At 43.2% G+C, this 26,995-nt stretch overlaps 1 protein-coding gene across 1 annotated transcript; it reads right to left on the reverse strand.

The window, feature by feature from the left end:
• Window positions 1-346: 346 nt before the first annotated feature.
• Window positions 347-26,995, reverse strand: LOC306888166 (putative G-protein coupled receptor 149; the record flags this gene model as incomplete). The annotated part of the gene is made up of 4 exons (XM_079446329.1): window positions 347-955; window positions 24,383-24,822; window positions 25,068-25,251; window positions 26,051-26,995. The coding sequence occupies 4 exons, from the start codon at window positions 26,993-26,995 to the stop codon at window positions 347-349; spliced, it is 2,178 nt and encodes a 725-aa protein (XP_079302455.1).

Genomic DNA, 26,995 nt, shown 5'->3' on the forward strand with positions numbered 1-26,995 from the left:
AAACCTCCAGCTCTTCCTTATGGCATGCTAACCTTGAATTTTAATTCTAAAGGCATTTACTACATCTCATCATGCGTCCAACCTATTTTTATCCCACAATTGCTTACTAAAGCAAATAGTTTAGGAGACAAATGCCTCTCTTGTGATTCCTTAAATTGGATTTTCACATTGCGACATCTGATCTTGCTGCTAACTCTAGTTGTGCTTAGATGATAATATTTTTAGGTGTGGGTGCTTTAATCTAGCATGAACTTGCAACTCTATGAGCTTTCATCACAATATTTAATCCAAACCTTCTATACTTCTTCCTAGGGATTTCTCAGCCCATTGGCCTATCCTGGTTATTTCAGTTCCCCTGATCACCTGCCTGCCTCCTATAGGCTTCATTAAGCAGCTGTATGTCTTCCTGGTAACCTCTAGTCTCCTGGTGCTGTCTCCGGCTGTTCTGTCTATGCGCTTCTACTGTATCTGGAATGTGGATGTTAATGTTGTCCGCATCCGGGTTACTTGTGGGGATCAGCAACGAGTACGAGGCCGTTTCACCTAGGTCACATGAAACAAATCGGTTCTCACGACGAGAGTAGCGTAGTGAAGGTGAGCGTGCATGTGTGGATGACTGGCTGATGTTGGAGACAATAGACACGCTGTCCATGGCCTCCTCATTGTCGCAGATCTCCAGAACCTCCAGATGAATTTTTACGTTGGTGTCTGCGACTCCACCCCCTACTCCAACTCCAACACCCCCAGTGCTAGAGTTATGCTCTTCAGCACTAGGTTCGTGACCCACCGATTTGGAGCGGTACACCTCAAATTTCTTGGCGTTGTTGGGGGAGATCTTCAGGCCATCGCTGCTGACTTCATAGGTGGAGAGGGACAGTGTTTTGCCCGTGGGAGCATGGAGGGAAATGGTGCCCTGGAAGGCACATAATGGAATGGCCAAGCCAGCCGTGGATCTCTGTTTGGAAATGAAAAGGCAGAGAGAAATTCTGTCAAGTGAAGTGTCAAACAGTATGATACACATAAACAGACACACACATACACACAAACAAAATGGAAACTTAAGTTTAAATGCTGCTTTCAAATGTAAAATAATGAAAATACTGAAGAAACAAAACTAAAACAAAATGCTAAAATAGACATCAACAGGGAAATAGACATCAATTTAATTAATGATAAAAAGCAATTTATGCAATTTAAACATAATATTTAATAATAATTATTTTAAAGTTACCTCTATCTGTAAATTGCATGATTGTCATCGGTACATTTGGATGGCCCAATTGAGTAGCACCTCAATTTTTATTATCTACCCACCCTCCAAACTTGTGACTTAGATAGAAGACACCTCAAATCTGCTTTTTTTCTATGCAATGGAAATGGTGATCACTGGTTCATGTACTGTTAAAATTATGGTTGGTTTCTTAAAAACAAATGGAAAACTTGGGATATCATCCCAGATATCCTTTTTCAGGCTTCCCTCGAAAAATCAGTGCATTATGCCCCTGGTTAAAATATTATTCTAGTGCAGATTCAGTATGTGAAAATAAATATCTGAACTGTGCCAGCTATGTAACTACCAGTTATATTATTATTATACACTCTTTCATCATTAAATGAGCTTGTTGTTTATCTGGGTAAATGGAAACACATTTTATTAATGTGGTCTACTGCTATCATGTTTAATGATTATGAAACAGGATAATACTATGCTGGACATGGAGACATATATATATATATATATATATATATATATATATATATATATATAAAAATACAATAAAATAAATTTTGAAAGTCTAAAGTTTTAAATTACACACAAAGTCAATGACATTTAAACAGCAGTCCAATAAATGTGATTCTTTTTGCCAGGTGTTTTCTGTGATTTAATGAGCCCTGTGTATATATCAGGCTTGTTGAGAACAAAAGCTCTGGTCAAATTATGAGAAACACCCATGGCTCCATTGTGCCATATTTCTCCTGTCAGCATATTCAATCATATACAGTATCGTCACACTAAAGAGAATTTCAGTTTAGTGGCATTGTCATTATCATTGACATGCTCCTTTCACGATAAAGAGACACAGTCGGCATGGAGCTTGCGCGTAATAGATTGAAATGCCATGCTTGACTGAGGACTGCAAATAATTGAAGCATTTTGATTTGATATCATCTGATCATTCAGCACAGCAGCCATAGATAAGGATCTCTTTCTACCTGCTTTCATTCCTTCTCTCTTGTTACATTATAGAAAGGCTGAGGAATGAGATGTCAGCAATATGATGCGTGCCTCCAGCAGGCTTTGCCCAAAACACAGCATATCATTCAAATTAAATGATACTCATCAGAGGTTGTAGAGACCATGTGACTGGGGAAATGGTATGAGTTGCATGTGAGTTCACTCACCGGAGGAGTTAGAGGCACTAGGGCAATGAAGGATAATGACCACATCAGAGTCAAGGCAGGAAAGCAGACAGAGAAAATGGCAAATGCAAACAAGACCCAGGCTTTTTACCATGTTTATGATTACGTGTGCGAGTGGCCTAGTTTCCCATAATTCCCCTGCGAGTCAGTCAATATGCAGTGAGGAGTGTTGATGCAGACACTCAAACACACGAATCTTCCGTCACACCTACATAAATATAATGCCTCACTCACTCACTCACTCACTCACTCACTCACTCACGGAAATGACTTCTATTTACAGAACAACTCATCTTAATCTTACATAAATGACCTTTAGCAAGCATTCATACAGCTGAGGTCAAAAGTTTACATCCCCCTTTCAGAATCTGCAAAATGTTAATTCTTTTACCAAAATAAGAGGTTTGATCATACAAAATGCATGTTATTGTTTATTTAGTACTGACCTGAATAATATATTTCACATAAAATATGTTTATAGTCCACAAGAGAAAATAGTTGAATTTATAAAAATGACCCCATTCAGAAGTTTACATCCCCTTGATTCTTTATACTGTGTTGTTACCTGAATGATCCACAGCTGTGTTTTTTTGTTTAGTAATAGTTGTTCTTGAGTCCCTTGTTTGTTCTTAACAGTTAAACTGCTTGCTATTCTTTAGAAAAATCCTTCAGGTCCCACAAATTCTTTGGTTTTCCAGCATTTTTGTGTATTTGAACCCTTTCCAACAATGACTGTATGATTTTGAGATCCATCTTTTCACACTGAGGTCAACTTAGGGACTCACATGCAAGTATTACAGAAGGTTAAAACGCTCACTGGGGCTCCAGAAGTAAAAAAAAAACATGCATTAAGAGCCAGGGGGGTGTGTTCTAAATGTAACTCATATCATATTACATGCATGCACAGTTTTACGGCAGCTTTAATCGCCTTTTTGGTAACTTAATGACTTAACTGATCACGACATTGCATGCTCGTAGTTTCGCGATTTGATATGAAACTATACAGGCTGTGCGCGCGCTGGCGCATTTGTGCGTATGATTGAAGAGTTTCCGCGCTCGTTTGACTCGCGCCTAGCGCTGAAGTGAAGTTGGAGCGCGCGCCTTAAACATCTTTACGAGCCCATCAGTGCTCATAAAGACGTTCTGCGACTGAATAAATGCAATTCTTGTCAAGAAAAAAAGAGACAGAATTAGCAGTTATGAGTGGGGTGGCCAACCCTAGGCCCCACCCCTGCGTTAACGGCGTTAAATCATTTTAAGGTGTTAAACTGAAACAATTAATTGCCTGTGTTAACGCGCTAATTTTGATAACACTAGTTCAAATACACAAAAATGCTGGAAAACCAAAGAATTTGTGGGACCTGAAGGATTTTTCTGAAGAACAGCAGGCAGTTTAACTGTTCAGGACAAACAAGGGACTCGTGAACAACTATCACTAAACAAAAAAACACAGCTGTGGATCTTTCAGATAACAACAGTATTAAGAATCAAGGGGATGTAAACTTTTAAACGGGTTCATTTTTGTAAATTCAACTATTATTTTCTATTGTGGACATATTTTAAGTGAAATATCTTATTCAGGTCAGTACTTAATAAACAATAACATGCATTTTATATGATCCTTCTTATTTTGGTAAAAGAATTAACATTTTGCAGATTCTGAAAGGGGGATGTAAACTTTTGACCACAACTGTATGACCTGAGTTCTCTGACCTCTCCTTCTACTCTGGCTCATTGCCACCAGAGAATCTGAAGGTCTAAGTTGTGATCTAGCTTTCTGCTTTCAGTAGAAGATACACAGTGACAGTAATAGTCTTCTGTGCTACAGCAGGCCAGTGGGGTTTCCAAGTCACAAGAGAGTATTTCATAAACCTGCTGTTTTGGCACCAAACATGCTAAGAGCCTAAACTAACCCAACTGTATTTTTCTCTTTGCAACTCCCAATTACCCACTGTTTCAAAGTGATGGCTTGCAGTAGAGCCCACTGCAGCGGGACACAGACGAACTGCATTTGTTGTCATAAATCCTATATTCCTCATAGCAAAAGAACTTTAAAAGATAAAATTATTTTCATCATACCGAATGGTACAAAAAGAAGGGAAGAAAACATAAGACTGCTAAAGAAATATCAGCTTTATGTGTTTAAATGGGTCATAAAATTAAACAAATTTTCTCAGATCTTTTAAAATAAATTAGTTCTGTACTATGAAAACTTTTACTGATTTCCTCATTACAAAAATACCATCTTTCCTGTAGCTCAAATAGTAGAGCATGGCGCTAGCAACGCTAAGATCATGGGTTCGATTCCCAGGGAAAGCAAGAGCTGATAAAAATGTAAAAACTGTAACTTAAATGCAATGTAAGTCGCTTTGGATAAAAGCGTCTGCTAAATGCATAAATGTAAATGTAAATCTATAGACAGACCATCTGTCAGGACACAGGCTTGGAGACACAGAGGAGTAGGGTAACAAGTGACTTTATTAATGATAACAGAAGTGAGGGACTGGTTGGTAGGGTCTGGTTTGGTTCCTGTAGTGAACGGTAGACCGGACGATCAGTGAGTGAGTGGAGTGAGGTTTTGTAGATGGCTTGATTAGAGTTCGGCAGGTGCGGGTGATTAGAACACAGGACACTGAGATCGTGGGTAAGTGGTGGCTGGTGACTGGGGTGACTGAGACTCACTGACATTACCCCACCCTCCAGGGGCGGCTCCTAACGCCCTTACACGACGACGGGGACGGCCACGGCCTCTGGGTGCGGGACAATTAGGGTAACTCTGATGGAACTCCTGCAAGAGTAAGGGATCCAGGATATCGTCCCGGGCCACCCAGGATCTCTCCTCTGGGCCGTATCCTTCCCAATCAACCAGATACTCGAGCCGGGCGCCCCGTCGCCGTGAGTCCAGGATCTCACGGACTAGATAAACTTCGGCCCCATCTATCAGCTCCGGAGGGGGAGGTGCGTCTGGTGTGGTGGGTTCTGTGGTGGAAGGAGAGAAGAGTTTAAGGAGCGAAACGTGGAAAGTGGGATGAATGCGGTACCTTGGAGGGAGTTGGAGGAGGTAGGTGACGTCATTGACCTGCCTCTGCACTTTGAAGGGACCTATGTAGTGGGGACTCAGCTTCTTGCAGGGCAGGCGGAGGCGGATGTCGCGGGTCGTCAGCCAGACCCGATCGCCTGGTTGGTAACGTGGGGCGGTTGACCGTCGAGCGTCTGCGAAGAGCTTCTGCCTCCGCACTGCCCGCTGAAGATGGACGTGCGCTGAGTCCCACACCCTCTCGCTCTCTCGGAACCAGTGGTCCACAGCTGGAACGTCCGAAGGCTCTTTGGTCCAGGGGAAGAGCGGGGGCTGGAAGCCGAGTATGCACTGGAACGGGGTGAGTCGGGTGGTGGACTGACGGAGGTAATTCTGGGCATACTCGGCCCAGGGGAGGTAACGGCTCCAGCTGTGCTGATCTGATGAGCAGTATGACCGAAGGTATCGTCCGAGCTCCTGGATCTTCCGCTCAGTCTGGCCATTGGTCTGTGGATGATACCCGGATGACAGGCTGACAGTTACTCCCAGTAGATGGAAGAAGGATTTCCAGACCCGTGAGATGAACTGGGGACCCCGGTCTGACACAATGTCTTCTGGCAGGCCGTAGTTACGAAACACATGGTGGAAGAGACTCTCCGCTGTCTCGAGTGCCGTGGGTAGACCCTTGAGGGGAATAAGTTTACAGGCCTTGGAAAAGAGGTCTACCACCACGAGCACGCATGTGTGTCCTTCGGAATTAGGGAGGTCTGTGATAAAGTCCACTCCGATGTGCGACCAGCGTCTCTTGCCTGCTGGGAGATGACGGGGAGATTTTGAGATGGCACAGGCTGAGCAGCCTCGGACATACCTGTCGACATCCTCGGCCATACTGGGCCACCAGTACCGAGCCTGCAGGAGCGAGAGGGTTCGCCGGCTGCCTGGGTGTCCAGAGCCCGGTACTTCATGAACAGAGCCCAGAAGGGAAGGTGGGAAGGTGGGACAAAGGTCTTCCCTTCTGGGCCTCCCTGCGGAGGGGGTTCGGTGAGGGTGGCGTCACGGATGTGCTCAGTGAGGTCTCACTGAATAGGGCTGATGACTAGGGCTGGAGGGAGAATGGTCTCAGGTTCCACGGGCGTGTCCGGGGCATGTAAACGGGAGAGTGCGTCTGCAATTGGGTGAAGAACAGGGCCCAGCGGGCTTGACGGGGGTTAAGGCGTTTCGCATCTCGGAGGTATTGAAGGTTCTTGTGGTCAGTTATTACAGTGAAGGGGGATGAAGCTCCCTCCAGCCAGTGACGCCACTCCTCCAAGGCCAGTTTAATGGCTAGAAGTTCCCGGTTCCCGATGTCATAGTTTTGCTCCGCAGGGGTCAGTTTCCGGGAGAAGTAGGCGCAAGGATGGAGGCGGGGGAGGCTCACCGTGAGACTGGTACAGCACGGCCCGACTCCTGTGGTCGAAGCGTCCACCTCGACCACTAAGGGGACCTGGGTGACGAAGGATGGGGGCCGTGCCGAATGCTAGCTTGAGGTGTTGGAAGGCTTCGTGGGCTTCGGGGTTCCAGGACAGAGACTTGGGCTTGCCGCGCAGCATGGAGGTGAAGGGGGCTGCGAACCGACTGAACAGATGGATGAACCTTCGGTAGAAGTTGGCGAATCCGAGGAATCACTGCAGTTCCTTTACAGACTCAGGTAGAGGCCAGTCGAGGATGGTCTGTACTTTCCCCTGGTCCATCTCGATCCTGTAGGAGCTGATGGAGTACCCGAGGAACTGCACGGTGGAGCGATGGAATTTGCAGTTCTCCAATTTCAAGTATAGCTGATGTTCTCGGAGCCGCTGGTGGACCTGCTTCACGTGGTGGCGATGTTCGGCCAGGTTCCGGGAGTATATCATGATGTTGTTGATGTATACGATCACTAACTGATGGAGGAACTCCCGGAACACCTCGTTCATGAAGCCTTGGAAGATGGACGGTGGAGAGGCCGTACGGCATAACCCGGTACTCGTAGTGGCCGGAGGGTGTGATGAACGCCGTCTTCCACTCGTCGCCCGCCCGGATTCGAACAAGGTTATATGCACTCCGCAGGTCCAACTTGGAGAAAATGCGGGCTCCACGGAGTTCCTCGTGGGTGGCTGGGACCAGGGGAAGTGGATACGGCAACTTTACCGTCTGGGCATTCAAGGCTCGGTAGTCAATGCATGGCCTCAAGCCTCCGTCCTTCTTACCCACGAAGAAGAAGCTAGATGCAGCGGGCGAAGTGGATGGGTTAATGAATCCTTGTTGGAGAGCCTCCTTGATGTATTCCTCCATAGCCTTGCACTCCGGGATGGACAATGGGTACACTCTACCCTTAGGAAGTTTGGCCCCAGGCAGCAGGTCTATGGCACAGTCCCATGTCCGGTGTGGTGGAAGGCGGGTGGCTGCCTGTTTGCTGAAGACATCCTGGAACGCACGGTAGTCAGATGGGTTCGTGCACTTCACCTGAGGCTCAGGACTTTCGATGAGGGTGGAACATACCTGGGTGGATACCGGTTTCGGAGAGGGCTTTGGAATCATGGATAGACAGTTCCGGAAACAGGATTCGCTCCAGCGAGTGACTTCGCAGGGGTCCCATCTGACTATGGGAGAATGTTGGTTGAGCCAGGGGCGTCCCAGGATGATGTCCACCGTGAGTCCTTCCAGTATCAGAAAAGATATCATCTCCTCATGTAAGCATCCGACCCGGAAACAGACTGAAACAGAGGATGTTGGGGTGAGTAGTTGTACTGGTAGCAAGGAAAGAGAGGAAACATCGGGTTCTAGTTGGATAGTACTCACCGCGGGGCGTGGAGGTCTCGTGGGGCAGTCGCTGATGTAATGGTCAGAAGAAGCACAGTATAATGGGAAGTTGTGGCCTAATGGTTAGAGAGTCGGACTCGTAATCCAAAGGTTGCGGGTTCGAGTCTCGGGCCGGCAGGGATTGTAGGTGGGGGGAGTGAATGTCCAGCACTCTCTCCACCCTCAATACCACGACTGAGGTGCCCTTGAGCAAGGCACCGAACCCCCAACTGCTCCCCGGGCGCCGCAGCATAAATGGCTGCCCACTGCTCCGGGTGTGTGTCCACAGTGTGTGTGTGTTTACTGCTGTGTGTGCGCACGTTGGATGGGTTAAATGCAGAGCACGAATTCCGAGTATGGGTCACCATACTTGGCAGTATGTCACTTCACTTCACTTCATAAGCACAGTCTTGCCGCAATGCGGCGGACACGCTCCGTGCGCGAGAGACGTGCTGAATCCACGGTCATGTGTTCTGGTACTGGAAGACTGGTGGTGGGTGAGGCCAGCAGGGGTGTTGTAGCGGCGATGTCCTCGTCACACGTGGTGAGGCGTTGGGAGATGCGCGAGGCACGCCGCATGAAGTTCTCCAATCCCACGTTGTCATCGTAGATGGCCATTTGGGTGCGGAGACGAGGACACAACCCCAGGCGATAGGCCCTCAGCAGCGCTACTTCATTCCACCCACTGGTGGCCGCGAGCGTGCGGAAATCCAGTGTGTAATCGTCCACCGAAGAATCTCCCTGACGGAGGCGTAGCAATTGATCTTGCACAGACAGCTTTCCCGTGGCCACTCCGAAAACCTCCCTGAAGTGATTAGAAAAGGCATCAAAGGAGTTAATCAAGACACTCTGGGAGTCCCACATCGCCTTGGCCCACATAAGCGCCTTGTCGGTCAACAGTGAGGTGAGAAACGCTACTTTGGAGCGTTCGGTGACGAACTTCTTGGGTTGCATCTCAATGTACAGAGAGACTTGGAGAAGGAATCCGCCACACCCCGCGGTGTCACCCGCGAAGGTCTAAGGTATGGCCATGGGACTCTCAGAGGCAGGTGGAGGGGTCCGGTTGTGTTGGGTCCGGTCTTCTGTCAGGACACAGGCTAGGAGACAGAAAGGAGTAGGGTAACAAGTGACTTTATTAATGATAACAGAAGTGAGAGTCCAGGGGTTACGTGAGAGCAGAGTCGGGGAATGAGGGCCGGTTGGCAGGCTAGCCGATGTCAGGGAAGGAATAGCAGGCAAAAGGGGTTATCCAGGGAGCGGTGGAGCACAGGAGCGGTGTCGGAATATCTGGGAGAAAGCACAAAGTTTAGTCGGTAGGGTCTGGTTTGGTTCCTGTAGTGAACGGTAGACCGGACGATCGGTGAGTGAGTGGAGTGGGGTTTTGTAGATGGCTTGATTAGAGTTCGGCAGGTGCGGGTGATTAGAACACAGGTGACTGAGATCGTGGGTAAGTGGTGGCTGATGACTGCGGTGACTGGGGTGACTGAGGCTACGTCCACAAGAAGACGGGTTTCTCCGTATCCGATCTTTTTTTTTGCCTCAAATTCCGTAAACACGGAGTCGTCTCAGGAAATATCTGTGTCCACGGAATCACTGAAACCGACTGAAAACGATGTAGTACACATGCCAGACCAATATGTGGCACTGTAATTCTGCCACAGAGATACACAAAAAAACAGAGAAGAAGACTTGGACCATGTGCGTAAACCTTGCGCGCTGAATAAACTAACACACAAAGCAGAAGATTTTGCTTTAATAAAACTAATGAGCTCAGTAGGTTATGCAGCACGAACACAGGCACGTAGTCTGACATTGTTGTTGTTGTTGTCGCTGTTATGTGACGTAGCGATGTCTGATTAGGGGCGAGACGTGGGCTGATGACGTCATCGTTTCAGAAAATATACGGATTCGCCGTCCACACGAAAACATGAAAACGGCGTTTTCAAATTTATCCACCCTGGGACCCGGTTTCAAAAATGATCGGTTTAACTCTTCGAAAACGCTGGTTTCGTGTGGACGAAACGCCTATACGGTAAAAAATTTACGCGTATACAGAGAAACCCGTCTTTGTGTGGACGGGGCCTAAGACTCACTGACACCATCTAAGCTGACCACATTTGCCCATCAACAATAATTGTGTACTGTTTACTGAATGATAGGACAGTGCAAACTATACTCAAACTTGCTCTTATAATTTGTATACAAAGTATATTAAATCAAGATCACAAAAGAAGATTTATATTTTATATTAGGTGGCCTTAACTACTATGTACTTACATTTAAATTAATAATTTGATACAATGCACTTATTGTGTACATACATGTTCTTACATTGTACTTATTTTTTTTAAATGCCTATATGTAGTTACATCTGTGATTAATTTCTGTAATTACATTTATAATTGCACTGTTGACCCATCCCTTACACCTTAACCCACCCTTAAACCTACCCATACCACCAAACCTGTCCCTAACCTTACCCATATCCCACCTCAATGGTAGCAAAAGTCTGTTGCAATACAATATGACCACAATAAGTACATTGTACTTATTTTTTGATGTAAGTACATAGTAGTTTAGGCCACCTAATATAACGTGTGACCAAATATCGGGACACACTTTAAATACATTGACAATAATACGGGGTCGGTCCTCCCTTTGAAGCTATAACAACCTCCCCTCTCCTGGGAAGGTTTTCGCTAGATTTTGGAGTGGAATTTTTTCCTATTCAGCCAGTACAGTTGAACAAGAAGGCCTGGCTCGCAATCTCAGAGGTCAGTTGGCTCTATATATTTACTATTGTGATAATAAAGTTGATTATCTGATCATGCTCCTCCCGAACTTTGCTAATAACATTATTTGATGGCGTTGAGGTCAGGGCTCAAATTCTTCTACACCAAACCCATACAACCATGTCTTTATGGACCTGGATTTGTGTGCTGGGGCACAGTCATGCTGGAATAGGAAAGGGCCATCTCTTCCAACAAAGTTGCAAGCTTAGCATTGTCCACTACACATTTTACTACACGCGAATCTATGAATACACAAATTAGCTCCGCCTCCACTCAGTCACACCAGCCAGGGCCTCCTGATCCATGGATAATGATTGATAAAACAATGTTTTTACAAGTGGACAACTACAGTGGATATTGTAACAGTCATTAAAGTTACTTACTTGACGATGTTGTCATCAAAATGCCCTGAAAACTCGAATGCAGTTTTGAGCTGGTAATCCTATTAGTATATTTTGCATGCAATCTCTGTGCATGCCACATTTGTATAAATGGAGAGAGGTATATGCTAATGATAGGAATCTATCTCTTGACGTAACTGGTTATTGAATTTTGTGACGTACCAAACCGAGGGGTGTTTCAAACTGCATTTCTGGGACTGCCTTTGGGAAACTAAAGTTTTAAGGAGAAAAAATTCAGCAATGGGGTTAATTAATGGATTGGCACATGGTTTATCTAAAAGCAACTTAAAAACAGCACATAGACAAATAAACAACAAAAAACTTGATGTTCACTACAGGGAACCTTTATTTATCTCATTTAGTATTTGAATTATCATTATACTTGTGTTCGATCTCAATTTGTAAACCCATGTTTGATCCACGCAATGGTGTAAATTTGATCTTACAGTGTGTGTGTGTGTGTGTGTGTGTGTGTGTGTGGGGGGGGGGGGGGGGGGGGGGGTCAATAAACATACAATTTCTCATGAACAATTTTTGAAGGGGACACAAATAATACAGCCAAAATTGTACTTGTAAGGATAGATGTGTGTACATATAGCATGGAGACCGTGTTTAAATATGAGTTTGGTTCATAGGTTCACCACGCGGTCATATTATAATTATTAAATTATTTTGCGTTCTCCACATAATATTTTAGGTTTCGTCAGGGACAGAGGATGTCTCTTATTTAGATATTCAACCGCAGCAAGCCCACTGATCTTCCACTTAACACCATATTGAGCAAAACCCAACACCTCAGTAGATCTACAATATTAGCCTATGAGTTCACACACAGGCTTATCTCCTTTACCTAATAATATATTTATTAGGTAAAGGGGAAAGCAGGCAGGGGACCAAACCAATGTGAGGCAAGGAAGGGGGGACTCAAAACATTTCTAAACTTAATTTTTTTTTTTTTTGCGTTTATATTGTTTTACATTGTTTGACTAACACAATTATTTTAAGTACATATCCATTATATTATTTACAATACACAGAGTGGGGTGATGGATCCGGCATGTGATTAGAGGAGGGAGAGGTAACGGAGCATTCGGGGGGGCTACTAAAAAATAATGGAATCTTATTTCACAAATCTCTGTAATAGATTTATTCCTGTCTAGAATTTCATGGGGGATTGTGTGTATATCACACTTTTACTCATCCCCGCAGCTTTCAAGTTTATAATGAGGGAAATTCCTGCAAACATTTATTCAATATAGCAAGTATGGCAGGGCTCTAGACTGCGACCATTTTTTGAGAATGTGCGAGTTAAAATTTGACGTGGTCGCACTTGTACGAGTGCATGGTCTGCGCTGCTCCAAAGCATCTGCTTCATACAGCGCGCGCTGCAGAGCCGCGGCACATTGTAGCAGGAGTCAGATTTCACTGATCACGTGAAGAGGGGCGCTTTCAGCGCAAGCGCTTCAGGTGTAGAGCCTGCAAAGGTGCGCGCAGCGGACTGAGCGCAATGGAGAACTTGGTTTTCAAACTAAAGTAAAAGACCGCTTCTTAAACCAGAGAAGGTTAACGTTGATATTCTTGTAGAAAAAAAAAACATGCAAGTCCTGTCAGCGACAGCTGTTTAGTTTTACTTTTCTTTTTGCTTTTGTTTTGAAAAGCATGTTATCTTTGCTGTTTTTCTCACGTTATGCTATAGAGGTTTTCCTTATTTTTTTATATTATTTATTTGATTCCTCAGTGTTTGCTAAACATTCTGTAATTTAGGCTATTTGTTGGTAAATAATACAGCATGTGATGTGTCCTGTGCCTCGTCTTATTCCTTTTTGTTGATAAATGTTATGTAAGCTAGTTTGTCATTGTAACCTACTGTTTTATTGTTGTTGTGCTTTTTAATTAAGAATAACAATGAATCCATCTTTTGTTTTAGTCTTAAAAAGTGAAAGGTGAATAGATACAAGAAAAACAGACAAATACCCTTTCTTGTAAAACGTGACACCAAGATCGCAAATTTGAAATTGAAAGCGCACAAAAAAAGGAATTCCTGATCACAAAATTTAATTCACAAATAATATAGGCTCCTGATGAAAAAGAACGGGTTGAATGTTGAACACTTTCATTACCATATAACTATAATATAAACTGATAAAAGTACATCAGCATGCATTGATTAATCAAATGTAACAAAAAAAAAAAAAAAAGAGAGACCAAATTATGTGCTTGTGTGACAAACTGAGAAAGTTAGTCGCAAAAGTGCGACCAGTGGGAAGAATGAGTCTAGAGCCCTGTATGGGTAAATAAATCCACACAAACTAGCAGATTAAATCAGTCATTTGAAAACAGCCTGAGTGATTCAGCTGGACCGCATCTTCTCTCTCTCGCTCTCAAAGCGGCTTCACATCAGCGCATCTGTCTGCAATACGAGCTGCTGCACGCTGTCGCTGATCCAAGACTTGCGCTTGCATTTCAGGACAGATGTCAAAATTGTCACTTGCTTAATCGGGTCTTTGTTGCATCGTCACAAAAATGTGTAATTTGCATGTCTTTTTAAGCCAATAGGTACTGGCATGCTCCAGAGGCTATTTCAAGGCTGAGCTCTCACAGTCACATCCAAAGCCACCTATAGCGAGTATCATATTGAGTTATTTTTCGTAGTTTGTTGTTGAGTTTAAGTGGCCAAATACACACAAAAATGGCCGTCCTGGCCAGTATCCAGGTTTTTTTCTTAAGTAAATGTGAACAGCTGAGAAAGTGTGTATAGGCTATGGATCCGTGCATTATGTCTTGTGAGAGCAGAGCAGTTCACGTTGCGTCTTTTGCGTGCTCAGGTTCTTTATTTCAAATGTAGATGTACCGCAAGCGCGGTCATTTTAGAGGATTTTTCATATTATGCACATTATAGGTCAGCACAAACGTCTTTCATTGGTGCCTGAGGAGGGGGATCCGACAAAATGAGGTGCCGGATCGGATTTCGGAGGTGCCGGATCCGGATCCGGCTTGTTCCGGCACAAATTAAGCCCTGATTATACCATGTTATACGATGTATAACAGTTTGGATTGATAAATTATTTAAGAGATTTAAGTATTGTATAACATGGATAGTTCTCCAAGGTTTTTTTCTCCATTCTGTCACCAATGGAGTTTTGATTCCTTGCCGCTGTCGCCTCTGGCTTGCTTAGTTTGGGACACTTAATTTCAAGTGATATCGTCGACTTGATTGCACAGATACTATTTAAACTGAACTGAGCTGGACGATGACATCATTGAAGAATTCAATAATGAAATGCCTTTAACTGAAAATTGAATGTTTAATCTTGTCATTTTACATTATTGACACAATTTTCAATAGGGTCTGGCTGCAGACTTGCACTTGCTCTCTCAGTACTTGCATTCACAGACTTGCACTCCCAGACACTTGCGCTTTTTTATTTTGTTCTATTTATTGATTATTTTTTGTTTGAATCTCTCAACATTTTACAACAATAGCCAGGTGGTGAAGACAAGAAAAAAGAAACTAAATTACAATGTCACTTGCAATCGTAGATTGAGGAATACTTAGAAAGCTGATGTCTAACTTATGTATTAAGTGCAATTAAAAGATAAAATTTGATGTATAGTTATTATTAACCCTTAAATGTATACATCGGGTCTTTAGCGACCCGGTACATTATTCTCCACCCTCTCCCTCCTTCATTTTTTAAAGTTAGACATCAACTTTCTTAGCATTCCTCAATCTAGTCATTATAAACATTATAAAAATACAAAAACAGTAAAATATAAAAGAATGCCTGTTTTCTGATTAATTTTTTGTAAAAAGTGTATAGGGTCGCTAGTGTCAGAGAGTCACCACAGTCACCGCAGACTCCACCAACGACACTCACCAGATCCCAAACACCTGATTTCTGATCACCGCCACCTGTCAGCACTAATCAGCAGAACTATATCCCTGCACTGCTCCCGTTCACTCACTGTCTGGTCTCAAACATTCCTGGTTGACTAACCTGACCCACTTACCTTTTGTTTACTTACCAGTTGCTCCAGTATTCCTATCCCTGTTCTCCACCACTCCAGTTCTCCACCGTCTCCACGCTCCACTGTTACCTCCGGATCCCCTGGAAAAGGAAAAAGGTCATTGACCCTCAGATAAGCCCCTAGATACATTCCCATTCCCCGCCTGCTTACCTGGACATTCTGCTCATCTCATTCCCCTCTGCTCCTACTCAATAAACCTGTTGGTTGTATTGCACTTACCTCCGTGTCCTGTGTCTATCTGCTGAAAGAAGACCAGACCCGAACCGACGACCGGAGATGGAGTTCCCGAACCCCGCCGCTGCGGATCCCCTCGAAGAGCTGGTCAACGCTCTTCGAACAGCTCTCTCTGCGGTCACACACGCTCAGTCTGCCTCTGCCAGTCCCATGGCCATCTCTGCAAACTATTCGGGTGAGGCGGTTGAATGTAGTGGATGCCTCTACCACCGGCATGGGAGCAGTGCTGTCTCAATACCACGGAGAGCCTCCCCGACTCCACCCTTGCGCTTACTTCTCCATGAAGCTTTACCCAGCGGAGCAGAACTACGATATTGGAAATCGGGAGCTGATCGCCATTAAACTGGAGCTGGAGGAATGGAGACACTGGCTGGAGGGAGCTCAACACCCCTTTACAGTCATCACTGACCACAAAAACCTGGAATATCTCCGAAGTGCTAAGAGGTTAAACCCTCGGCAGGCTCGCTGGGCCCTCTTCTTCACCTGGTTCCAGTTTTCCATCACGTATTGACCCGGAGATAAGAATGTCAAGGCAGATTCCCTCTCACGTATCCATGACCCCGACGAACCCTCCACACCTGAACCCATACTCCCTCCAGCCGTCCTTGTGTGCCCCATCCGGTGGGCCCTGGATGAACAGATCCGCATTGCCTTCATCACTGAACCCATTCCGCTGGGAGGCCCAGTAGGCAAAACCTACGTGCCCACCTCCTTGAGGACTTCCCTTCTGGGTTCCCTGCATGCTTCCCCGGGCTCTGGACACCCAGGCAGCCAGCGTACTCTCTCGCTCCTCCAAGCTCAGTACTGGTGGCCCAGTATAGCCCGGGATGTCTCCCAGTACGTTCGTGGATGCTCAGTCTGCGCCATCTCCAAGACTCCACATCACTTACCCACCGGGAAATTAGTCCCATTACCCATTCCACGTTGCCCCTGGTCTCACGTCGGAGTCGACTTCATCACAGATCTCCCCAAGTCAGAAGGTTATACCTGCATACTCGTTGCAGTTGACAGATTCTCCAAAGCCTGCAAGTTAATTCCCCTCCGGAGTTTACCCACAGCCCTTGAAACAGCACAGGCCCTCTTCCATAATCTCTTCCGCACCTTCGGCATCCCGGAAGATGGGCCACAGTTTGTCTCCCGTGTCTGAAAGGCATTCTTCAAACTCCTTAATGTAACCGTCAGTCTCTCCTCAGGGTATCACCCCCAGACTAACGGCCAGACTGAGCGGAAGATTCAGGAGATTGGGAGATATCTCCGAGCTTACTGTCATGACAACCAGCACAGCTGGAATCGCTTCCTCGTGTGGGCCGAGTATGCACAAAATTCCCTCAAGCAAGCCACCACCGGCCTCACCCCTTTCCAGTGCATACTCTGCTACCAACCCCCTCTGTTTCCCTGGACAGAAGAGCCCTCCGACGTTCCAGCTGTCGACAACTGGTTCCAAGCGAGCGAGAGAGTTTGGGACTCAGCTCATGTTCGACTACATCAGGCAGTGCGGAGACACAAGACCTATGCAGATGCCGTCTATCGTCCTGGAGATAAGGTCTGGCTCTCCACCCGGGATCTGCGTCACCCTGACCGTCCAGCACCCAGAGGCCGTGGCCGACCCTGTCGCCGTAATAGGGTGTGAAGAGCCGCCCCTGGAGGAGGGAGTACTGTCAGAGCGTCACCGCAGTCTCCATCAACGACACTCACCAGATTTCTGATCACCACCACCTGTCAGCACTAATCAGCAGCATTATATCCCTGCACTCCTCCCGTTCACTCACTGTCTGGTCTCAAACATTCATGGTTGACTAACCTGACCCACTTATCTTTTGTCTACTTACCAGTTGCTCCAGTATTCCTATCCCTGTTCTCCACCGCTCCACTTCTCCACCATCTCCACGCTCCACTGTTACCTCCGGATTCCCTGGAAAAGGAAAAATGACATTCACCCTCAGATAAGCCCCTAGAGACATTCCCATTCCCCGCCTGCTTACCTGGACATTCTGCTCATCTCATTCCCCTCTGCTACTACTCAATAAACCTGCTGATTGTATTGCACTTACCTCTGTGTCCTGTGTCTATCTGCTGACAGCTAGAGACCCGAGGTATGTAAATGTAAAAGTATTTTTTTCAGCGCAACTATATTTGTATATCTGATGACTCAATATGTGCAATGCATCTTTTTTTCCTCAAGGTGGCACTGTTTGATACACAATGATGATGTGATGTTTCACTCAATTTCCTCAGGTATAAAACAAACGAATATCATCAGCAAAAATGTACTTTACTGCAGAGCATTACTATACGCAATGAAATATAAATGTCACTGCCATTTGATGCTGGATGTGGTCAATAAGCTGCCAGTGATCAAAATATTGAATATGAAGTAATTGAAAATGATCGTTTTGAGAATATGGTTGAGATCATGAATATGAGTCAGATGCTGAATGTACTGTGGAAGTGGTCACTAAAGACCCGAATAAGTAATAATGGTTGGCGAAACATTTATGCATTTAAGGGTTAAATGTACTATAAGGCAAGCAGACAGCCATTAACACAATAAGAAAACTTTCACTTGTCCTCCCATACAGCAAAACGCTTAATGTGGCATAATGGACTAAATTTAATATAATAATAATAATAAGGGACTTAAGGGTATTCTGTAGTCTTTGACTAAGTTGATAAAGACAATTCATTAATCTATAAGTCTTGTTGACACAAAGATATGAACATGCATTATGAAATGCATTAAGTGATATTAAAAGGATGCAATGCGTTAAATTGGACGTTAAACATTTTCTTCCCATAGAAAGTCATTTTAAATAAAACACCTAATATAGCTTAATGGACAAAGACAATGATATAAAAGAGCTGTAGACCGTTTATTCTATTTGGAAAAACGCTTAACGTGAATCTTTGCATGTTGCATTTATTCTGGGCTCACCTGCCTGTACATTAGTTATGTATATTTTAATAATGATGAGGAGCATATTGAGTTTGCTCTTTATCATCTTAGTCCATTATGCCACATTATCCCATGTTTTGCGGTATGGGAGGAAAATACTATTCACTTATTCTTGATATTAATAAACTGTATATTGAATTTGATATTTTAATAGCACTTAACACATTAAGCCATATTAAGTGTTCATGGTTTTCCAAGGGAGGAAAACGCTTAACGAGAAACTTTGCGCATTGCGTTCATATTCTGCTGTTCTGTAGCCACGGATTTGCAGGTCTTGTCTTTTTCTCCTACAAATGACTTGCAGGACCTATTGTACTAAATTATTGTACTAAATTAGTTTTAATCGTTTAACCACCACAGCGTCATGTTTCCATTGGCAACACACACGATTGACGTCGCAGGTAACAGAAAGTGCAAGCGACGATTGCAAGTGACATTGTAATTTAGTTTCTTGTTTTCACCACCCACCTGGCTACTGTTGTAAAATGTTGAGAGATTCAAACAAAAAATAATCAATAAATAGAACAAAATAAGAAAATAAAAAAAGACTGCAAGCGACGTCACTCGCGCAAGTGTCTGGGAGTTCAAGTCTGAAAGTGCAAGTGCAAGTCTGCAGCCAGACCCTTCTCACTATTTTCCTATTCTGATATTGGAAAGTTGCTTTGACACAATCTGTATTGTTAAAAGCGCTATATAAATAAAGGTGACTTGACTTGACTCTTGTCCACTTTCATTGTGAAAAAGTAGCTCTCGAATGAAAAAAGGTTGGAGACCCTTGCTTTACACCAATCCATCCGATGATTGGCATTGTACTTGATGTGAGACTTAGCAAAGATGAAATGATGAAACAGACTTATTGCAAAGATAGAATCCTATTACAGTACCATACTTGAATTTTTTAATTTTCCCAGCAGATGCCCAAGCTCCCTGCTCACCTTCATGAACATGCCATAGACCTGCTGCAGGGAGGCAGCTGTCACAATACACACTCTGGAGCAGGGAAACGCAGAGACGTAGGAACTTCTTTCTAACATAGACTTTTAATAACAAACTTAGGACTCGCTGGAGATGCAGATACACATAAAATGACAATCCAATGACGTTCAGACCGGACACAGAGGCAGGGAAACACAGGGCTTATTAAGGACAGACTAGGGGTGTGCGATATGACGATTTTTGATCGTGGACGATAAAAATGTCGCCACGATCTGCTTTTGAAGAAATATCATAGTATCGTGGTACAGCGCACATTGTCAAATACAGTTCTGGCGCCTCCGTCTCTATATACTGTACAACACGACATACAGCAGTAGAGTTACTCTGACAGGACACTGCACTTATTCGCGACCGCAAAAGTACATTATTTGCACACAAGCCTTGCTGGTTAAATGTTTAATTTGCGTGCTGGTCTGACGTGCGCTTTTTCTGAGCGCATACACCTGAAGCACGCACACTAAAAAGCCTGTCTAACAGCGCCTGATTACTCAAGTTATCTTTTGCACTAATACTGTCAAAACACACAAGGTTTACATTCAGACTCAGCTGGTTATCTCTAAAATGAAAGTAAATAGTTAAGAGAGAAACCGCTGCGTGCCTGTATATTAGATGCCTGCAGGTCTTAAAGGGACAGGACACTAAACATGCTGTCGACTGTCATTAAAGGGATAGTTCACCCTAAAATTTAATTTCTGTCATTATTTACTCACTCACATGTTGTCCCAAACCTCTATTAATTTCTTGTGCTGAACCCAAAATAAGATATTTTGAAGAATGAGGGTAACCAAACAGTTGCTGGTTCACATTGACTTTGATTGTAAGAAAGAAAAATCCTATGGAAGTCACTGTGGACCAGCAGCTGTTTGGTTTTCCACCTTCTTCAAAATAGCATTTATGTTCAGCAGAAGAAAGAAACGCATTCAGGTTTAAAACAACTTGAGTAAATGATGGTATAAAAATAAAACATTATGACAGAATTGACAGACAGATGACAGAATATTTATTTTTGGGGGAACTATTAATTTAACGTTAACAAAACAACAAAACGCAAAGAGAAAAATCACTCACTATTCTTGACTGAAAAACTTGCTTTAGCAATCAGTCCATGTAGTGTTTTATTTTTATATTTGTTCATTTAATTTCATTGAATGCTCCTGATAAATACACCTATTGTACCTGAAAATAAGGCACTGTTTGTTTTATTTATATATTATGTGTATTTGTAATGTGTATCTTTGTTCTTATTATTTAATAAGAAAGATAAAATAATGACAAAGATTTTTATCTTCGCTCCACTTTGGCCTAAATATCTCTTTTTTTTTTACCTTGAAAGGCTTTGTCTTTCTAGTTTGTCTGTAATGCTCAGACAACTTGTAAAACCAAAACTAGACAATTAACAACACACTTGGAACTAATGAACTGATAAATACATGGAACGAGGACAGGAACAGGAAGACCAAATATGGGCACGAGAGGAGGGGAAACACAAGACACAGAGAGACAAAGTCTGACAGCAGCAGACTGCAGATGTGACCAGAGCAATAAACTGGAATGCCTGTAATGTAAGATGCCTAAGTGCTACAGGGAGAAGGGTAGGGCAGAAGCAAAGACAAATTTGCCAGAATTAAAAGAAGTTTAAAATAAAGCGGAAGTTTATAATACAACACAACCAAGCAACAGATGAAATCATGTTTCAGCTTGTTGCATAGCTAAATTTATAGCTGATGTAATACAAGTTATATGGATTATTATTAGCCTACAATTGTGAATCATGATGAAAAATGCATTTAGGTGAAACAATAAGAATGTGCCTGCAAGGTGCCTCCAAGGCTAATACATAGATCAAAATGATGTTAGTGGAGGAAGAAAGTCAGATCAACGCCAGTCCTCATATTCCACTATTCACAACATATACATCAAAGCATCAGTCACTAATTAAATGTACTGTCCTTTTCAATTTACATTTACGATAGAATTGACCCAATACTGGAACAGTGAACTAGATGTGTGAGTGGTGAGACCACGCCTGTCCAAAACAGCAGTCAATCATGTCAATGTGTCAGACTAAGAGGCTCTGCCCGTCCCAGTGTGGATTGTGTTCCTGACACAATACATACAGTGTGGAAATACAGATAAATGGCTTGTGTGTGTTGCAATGAAAATAATCTACATACTAATTTGTTCAGTTGGAGGGATTGTCTACTCATTAACACTATTGTAATGTTAATCGAATGGCTTATTTTTGCATGGCTCTATTATAACTGGATAAATCGGTTTTGGATAGCATGAGGTAATTTATTTTCTGTTAAACTCTTCAGCTCCATTAACACTCAACATGAATAATCCTTTCACTCACAGCACAGTCCAGCTCCTGCAGAGTAGTGCGTATCTAAGCTTTGTGATTTACCCTTGTAAACATTAAATAAATCAGAGATATAGCCAATGCAGATGTCTAGAAGTGATTCAAATCTTTAATAATAACCATTTCATGTTGATGCGGTGGTGAATATCTAGTTTAATGTTATCAGCATAATTCAGAAGTGCCAGAAGAAAACCAATTATCAGTACTACTGAGTGCACCGGAACTACATTGGGAGAAAAAGATCTTGCAAAGAAAGTTTGATCAATTCATAAATGTGCTGTCTGTGATAGACTAATGTAAGAGATGGGTTGTTTTTTGTGGTACGCTCAACGGATGAACATTTAGAGACTGAAAGTCTATTGGGGCATACATTCAAGGTTGCAACTGGTACAAAACAACATCATTATCTCCTGAGAAAGAACAACGCGTTTAGGACTTGGTTACATCTCGACGTTGATATGTACTGGGTGCAGACTTCTGGCACAATATAGTTATTGTGAAACCTCAGAAATATTGCTGAGTAATGGTTCATCTTTTGTAAATTGACACAAAGTGCACCCAACTGAGAGGGGGATCGAGCCTGATCAACTTGCTTTCTCTCTCACTTGGAGGGTTGTTCTTAACCCCCACCTAATTTTGAATTATAAAACATGGGGTTTCTTTCACTTTCAGTGGAAGCTCAGCCGTGGGTTAAGTATACGTCGCCCGGCATTCTCGAACAGGTGTTGGTCTTCCGCTGTGACTGAAACGAGCTCCCCAGTCCACCGAGGAGTGAAGATGACAGCACAGTTCTGAGGTTGTATATTGGTTATAATACTTTTGCTTGGGGTTTTAGTTTTTAGTGTATGCTCAAGTTAGTGTATTATTAATTCACCAATATTATGTTTTATTCATTTATTCATGATCATTCTTATATTATGCACTGGTTTTATGATTATCTTTCTTGAATGTGTTATGATTTGATTATCATCATTTTATGCATTTTCTTATAATCAGTATTAGTATTATTGATATCAGCTGTGTGTACCAACAATAAACAGTTGTAATTGCTTGATTAGTATGGTGTACGGACCTTTTATTGGCACCTTCTCTCGCCGAATTAGCACCTCACTGGTCTCACATTAGTTTTGAAAACCAAAACAGAAACCATACTAAAACAACTATACACTAAAACTTGTGATGAAACGGAAGTAGAGACACATCTTTTCTTCCGTATTACAACATAGGCTATGTGACAGATTAAATAAAATGAAATAAAATGTTGTAAAGGGACTTGGTTTTATACATTGGTTGTTAAATAGAGATTTAGAATGTATTTTTGCTTTACACTCAAAAATTAATATAGATATGTCAACAGACTTACAGTATCTGTCTGAACATTATGAAAAATTACAAAGTCAAAAATGTATATATAAATGTCTATGTAATTTCCAAAGTGGAATTAAGCTACACATTCCTGTGAATGTGCTTCTAATTCATTAGCCACTTTAGGTAAATAACTAGAAGAATAATACACTACAATAAACAGTAAAGGTAAAAGTGAAGTGACATACTTGAAAAGTGAAAAAGTGAAAGTGAAATGACATACTGCCAAGTATGGTGACCCATACTCGGAATTCGTGCTCTGCATTTAACCCATCCATCGTGCACACACACAGCAGTGAACACACACACACACACCGTGAACACACACCCGGAGCAGTGGGCAGCCATTTATGCTGCGGCGCCCGGGGAGCAGTTGGGGGTTCGGTGCCTTGCTCAAGGGCACCTCAGTCGTGGTATTGAGGGTGGAGAGAGTGCTGGACATTCACTCCCCCCACCTACAATCCCTGCCGGCCCGAGACTCGAACCCGCAACCTTTGGATTACGAGTCCGACTCTCTAACCATTAGGCCACAACTTCCCCTGGTTGTGGTTGTGTCCACTATTAAGTTAAAAATAAGGTGGATAACATGCATTGACAAAATAGATTTAGGGCATATATGCATTTCATGCAAGCCTTCCTGTAACACATTTGACACACATATTTAACTGTAAGCAGCTAATATAGTAAGAACAATACAAATTAAATGTATTCAGAGCAAAGCTGAAAAAAGTGGGATATCAGAAATGAAGAAACTGAAAAAAAAGCAATATTATTTAGAAAAGTATTCATAGTTTTGAAAAACTTACACAACATCTTTATAAAAATGAAGCAGGGATTATCTGATATTTTCAAGAGACTTGAGAAGAGCTTTTTTTTATGGGAGTCTGCAGTGATATACATACAATATGATATAATTTCCTGTTACTGTAGTTTTTTTGTTACCTGACAACAAAACGAATTCACTCTTAAATCTCTTAAGTCTGTTGGGTGTGATCTTACCTGTCTGGGTGTCCTTTCTGATTTACTCCTGCACCACTCCCAGTCAGTCAGCTCGATTTTACGACACTCCTCGTGGGACAGCCTCCTCTCGGGACCATCGAATACAGATGAGTTGTCAAGGTGAATATCCTCATGATCACAGGTAGAAACATGAGGGGAGACACAGCACGGTCCATCCCTTTCTGTGGAGCTCTGAGGCTGGCTGTCTGCTCTCTCTTCAAGCAGCAGCTCGCTGTGGAGGTAACTGTCCTCCGCTGCCGTGGTGCTGAACTTACAGATCTGACCACTGTCCAGCACCGCCACTCTGCTCTCAGAGAAATCGCAGCTGTATAAACTGTTAAAAGAGGGTTTCTCGATGGAGGGTGACTTGATGTGGGAGATCTTGTAAATGCCATAGCCTTGCTGGAATGAGAGGTTGAATTCAAATCTCCTTTTCTTTGCTGCAAAGAACACATAAATGATAATGAGGCAATGTGGAAAGCTGTTTTAATTATATTTCTCACACACATAAGATATATTTATGGAAGACGTATATCAAAATATACCATTTATACAACCTAAGACATTTTAAATGGATTATTTAAAATAAACCACCAGGTTCTTTCTATAAACCTGTATAAAAATCCATAAAAACAAAATGGCCTATATCAGGCTGATGGGTTTTTTTTTAAATCAGTGTACCAACCGTTGGAAACCTCCGACCCTAAGCCTTGACGGCAGTTGATGAAGCAGCCGCATGGCAGATGGATCCAGCGCTCCGAAAGCACGAACAGAGGGGTGACCGCTGCGGAGAGCAAGGTCAGGAAAAAACAGAGAGTCTCCAAGGACGAGCTGTGCATGTGAACAGCATGACTCACCAGGATTTGGGTCTGCAAGGGCAACGTTTGCGAGAGAAAAATATAGGTGAATCACCAATCATTTCAGGATATTTAAAAGGACCAAATAATAATAAAAAAAGAAAAATGAAATGAAAAGAAACATTTACATTGACAGGTTATATTTAAAGGTCAGCCTGTATCACTGCCTTCAGGCCTTCCCTGACGTCAAACAGAAAATCTATCTATGATTACAGTTGAAGACAACATTTTAGACTGGTGCACGGTTTCTGTTACACACTGTAAATAAAGCATTTTCTGCGGTTTCTCAGATTCCCAAATTAATAAAATGCTTATGAAAACCACAAGGCTCTCTTTCAAAAAGGCCAGTTCTCTGAGGAACTTACATCTTGGAGTTCCTGCTTGAAGTCTTAAAGCTGTCAACAGTTTCCCCAGTCACCCACTGTAAGGGGACAGCAAGAGCTTTGAGGCACTTGAAATATTAAGTTCCTTGACTACACAATAGGATGAACACCAGTGTATTCTGCCAGTGTCTAAAGTAGAAATCAAACTATGGTATGATTGTTTTTTGACCAGTAACTGATATGAAGGACCAATTTTTAAATATTTATTTTCTCCACTTTCTCCACTGTATAACATGCATTATAAATATACTGAAAAAAAATTGACAATATTGATCAGCAATGTTCTTTCTATAGTCTGAGGAACCCCAAAATGAGGCCTCAAGTAGCCTAACTTTTCATTATGACAGTGTAACAATAATTAATACTTAAGTCAGTGAAACAATTAAATAATTTTTCAAGCGAAAAGTAATTGCTTTTATAGATCTCACCATCATTGGCATCCACAGAACCATTCGAGCCATGGCCAGAATCATCGAGAAGCGCTTCTGAGAGAAAAACACAGGGGAATGCCGTGCACTCTGAGCTTCATCTTTCTGGAAATGACCGGTTGCTGGAGAGTATGAGAAAGAATACGTCTCCGTTTTGTTCTTAAAACTGCCAGTGTTTGAGTTGAATTCATTATAGGCTCCCAAACTTTTCTCCAAGCTATCCCGTGACAGAGAGGGGATCTCACACAGCGGAGCCGACCCGGCAATTTCAAAATAGCTCGGGTAAAATGTTCTCATGGCCTCCGTGGAGCACATGAGCTGGTAGATAAGAGGAATCGAGCAAACTACCACCCCGCAGAAACACAGTGAGTAAACGGCGAAGAGCAGTAGCACGTACAGGCTGTCGTTCTCCGGGAGACAGCCGAGAGAAGCGGGGGCGAAGCGACCCCAGCCACAGACGGGCAGGACGCTGACCGCGAGACTCACCGTCCACACGGCCACAACAGCCACAAACACCCCGAGAGGTCGGTTAGCCGTCTGATACACTCCAAAGCGTTTTGTCACGTAAAAAGTGTAGGCAACTATGAGACAGGCTTTCATATTGCTTGACAACCCTTGAAAAATGTAAAGGAGTCCGGACAGAGTGCACATTGCTCCCGACCGGTTCACAGCTTCGCTTCTCCATTGCAAAATCATGAAGAGCGTGAGCGGCACGACGCTGATCAGGTCGTCTATGGATAAAGAAGCCACTATCAGACAGAGGGAAGACTTGCTTCTCATCCTGAGCAGCGAAATAAGCGAGTACAAACCTCCCAAGCAAGTGACAGTGGCGATGGCGAAGGATAAACCAAAGAGAAGCTGCCAGTTGCCCTCGACTGCGTCCACGTCCTCGTCCTCATATTGGTTGGTTTTGTTGGACAAAGGTGAGGCATGTGTCGCCGACAT

This window comes from Barbus barbus (assembly GCF_936440315.1).
Source record: "Barbus barbus genome assembly, chromosome: 22".
NCBI classification, from domain to species: domain Eukaryota; kingdom Metazoa; phylum Chordata; class Actinopteri; order Cypriniformes; family Cyprinidae; genus Barbus; species Barbus barbus.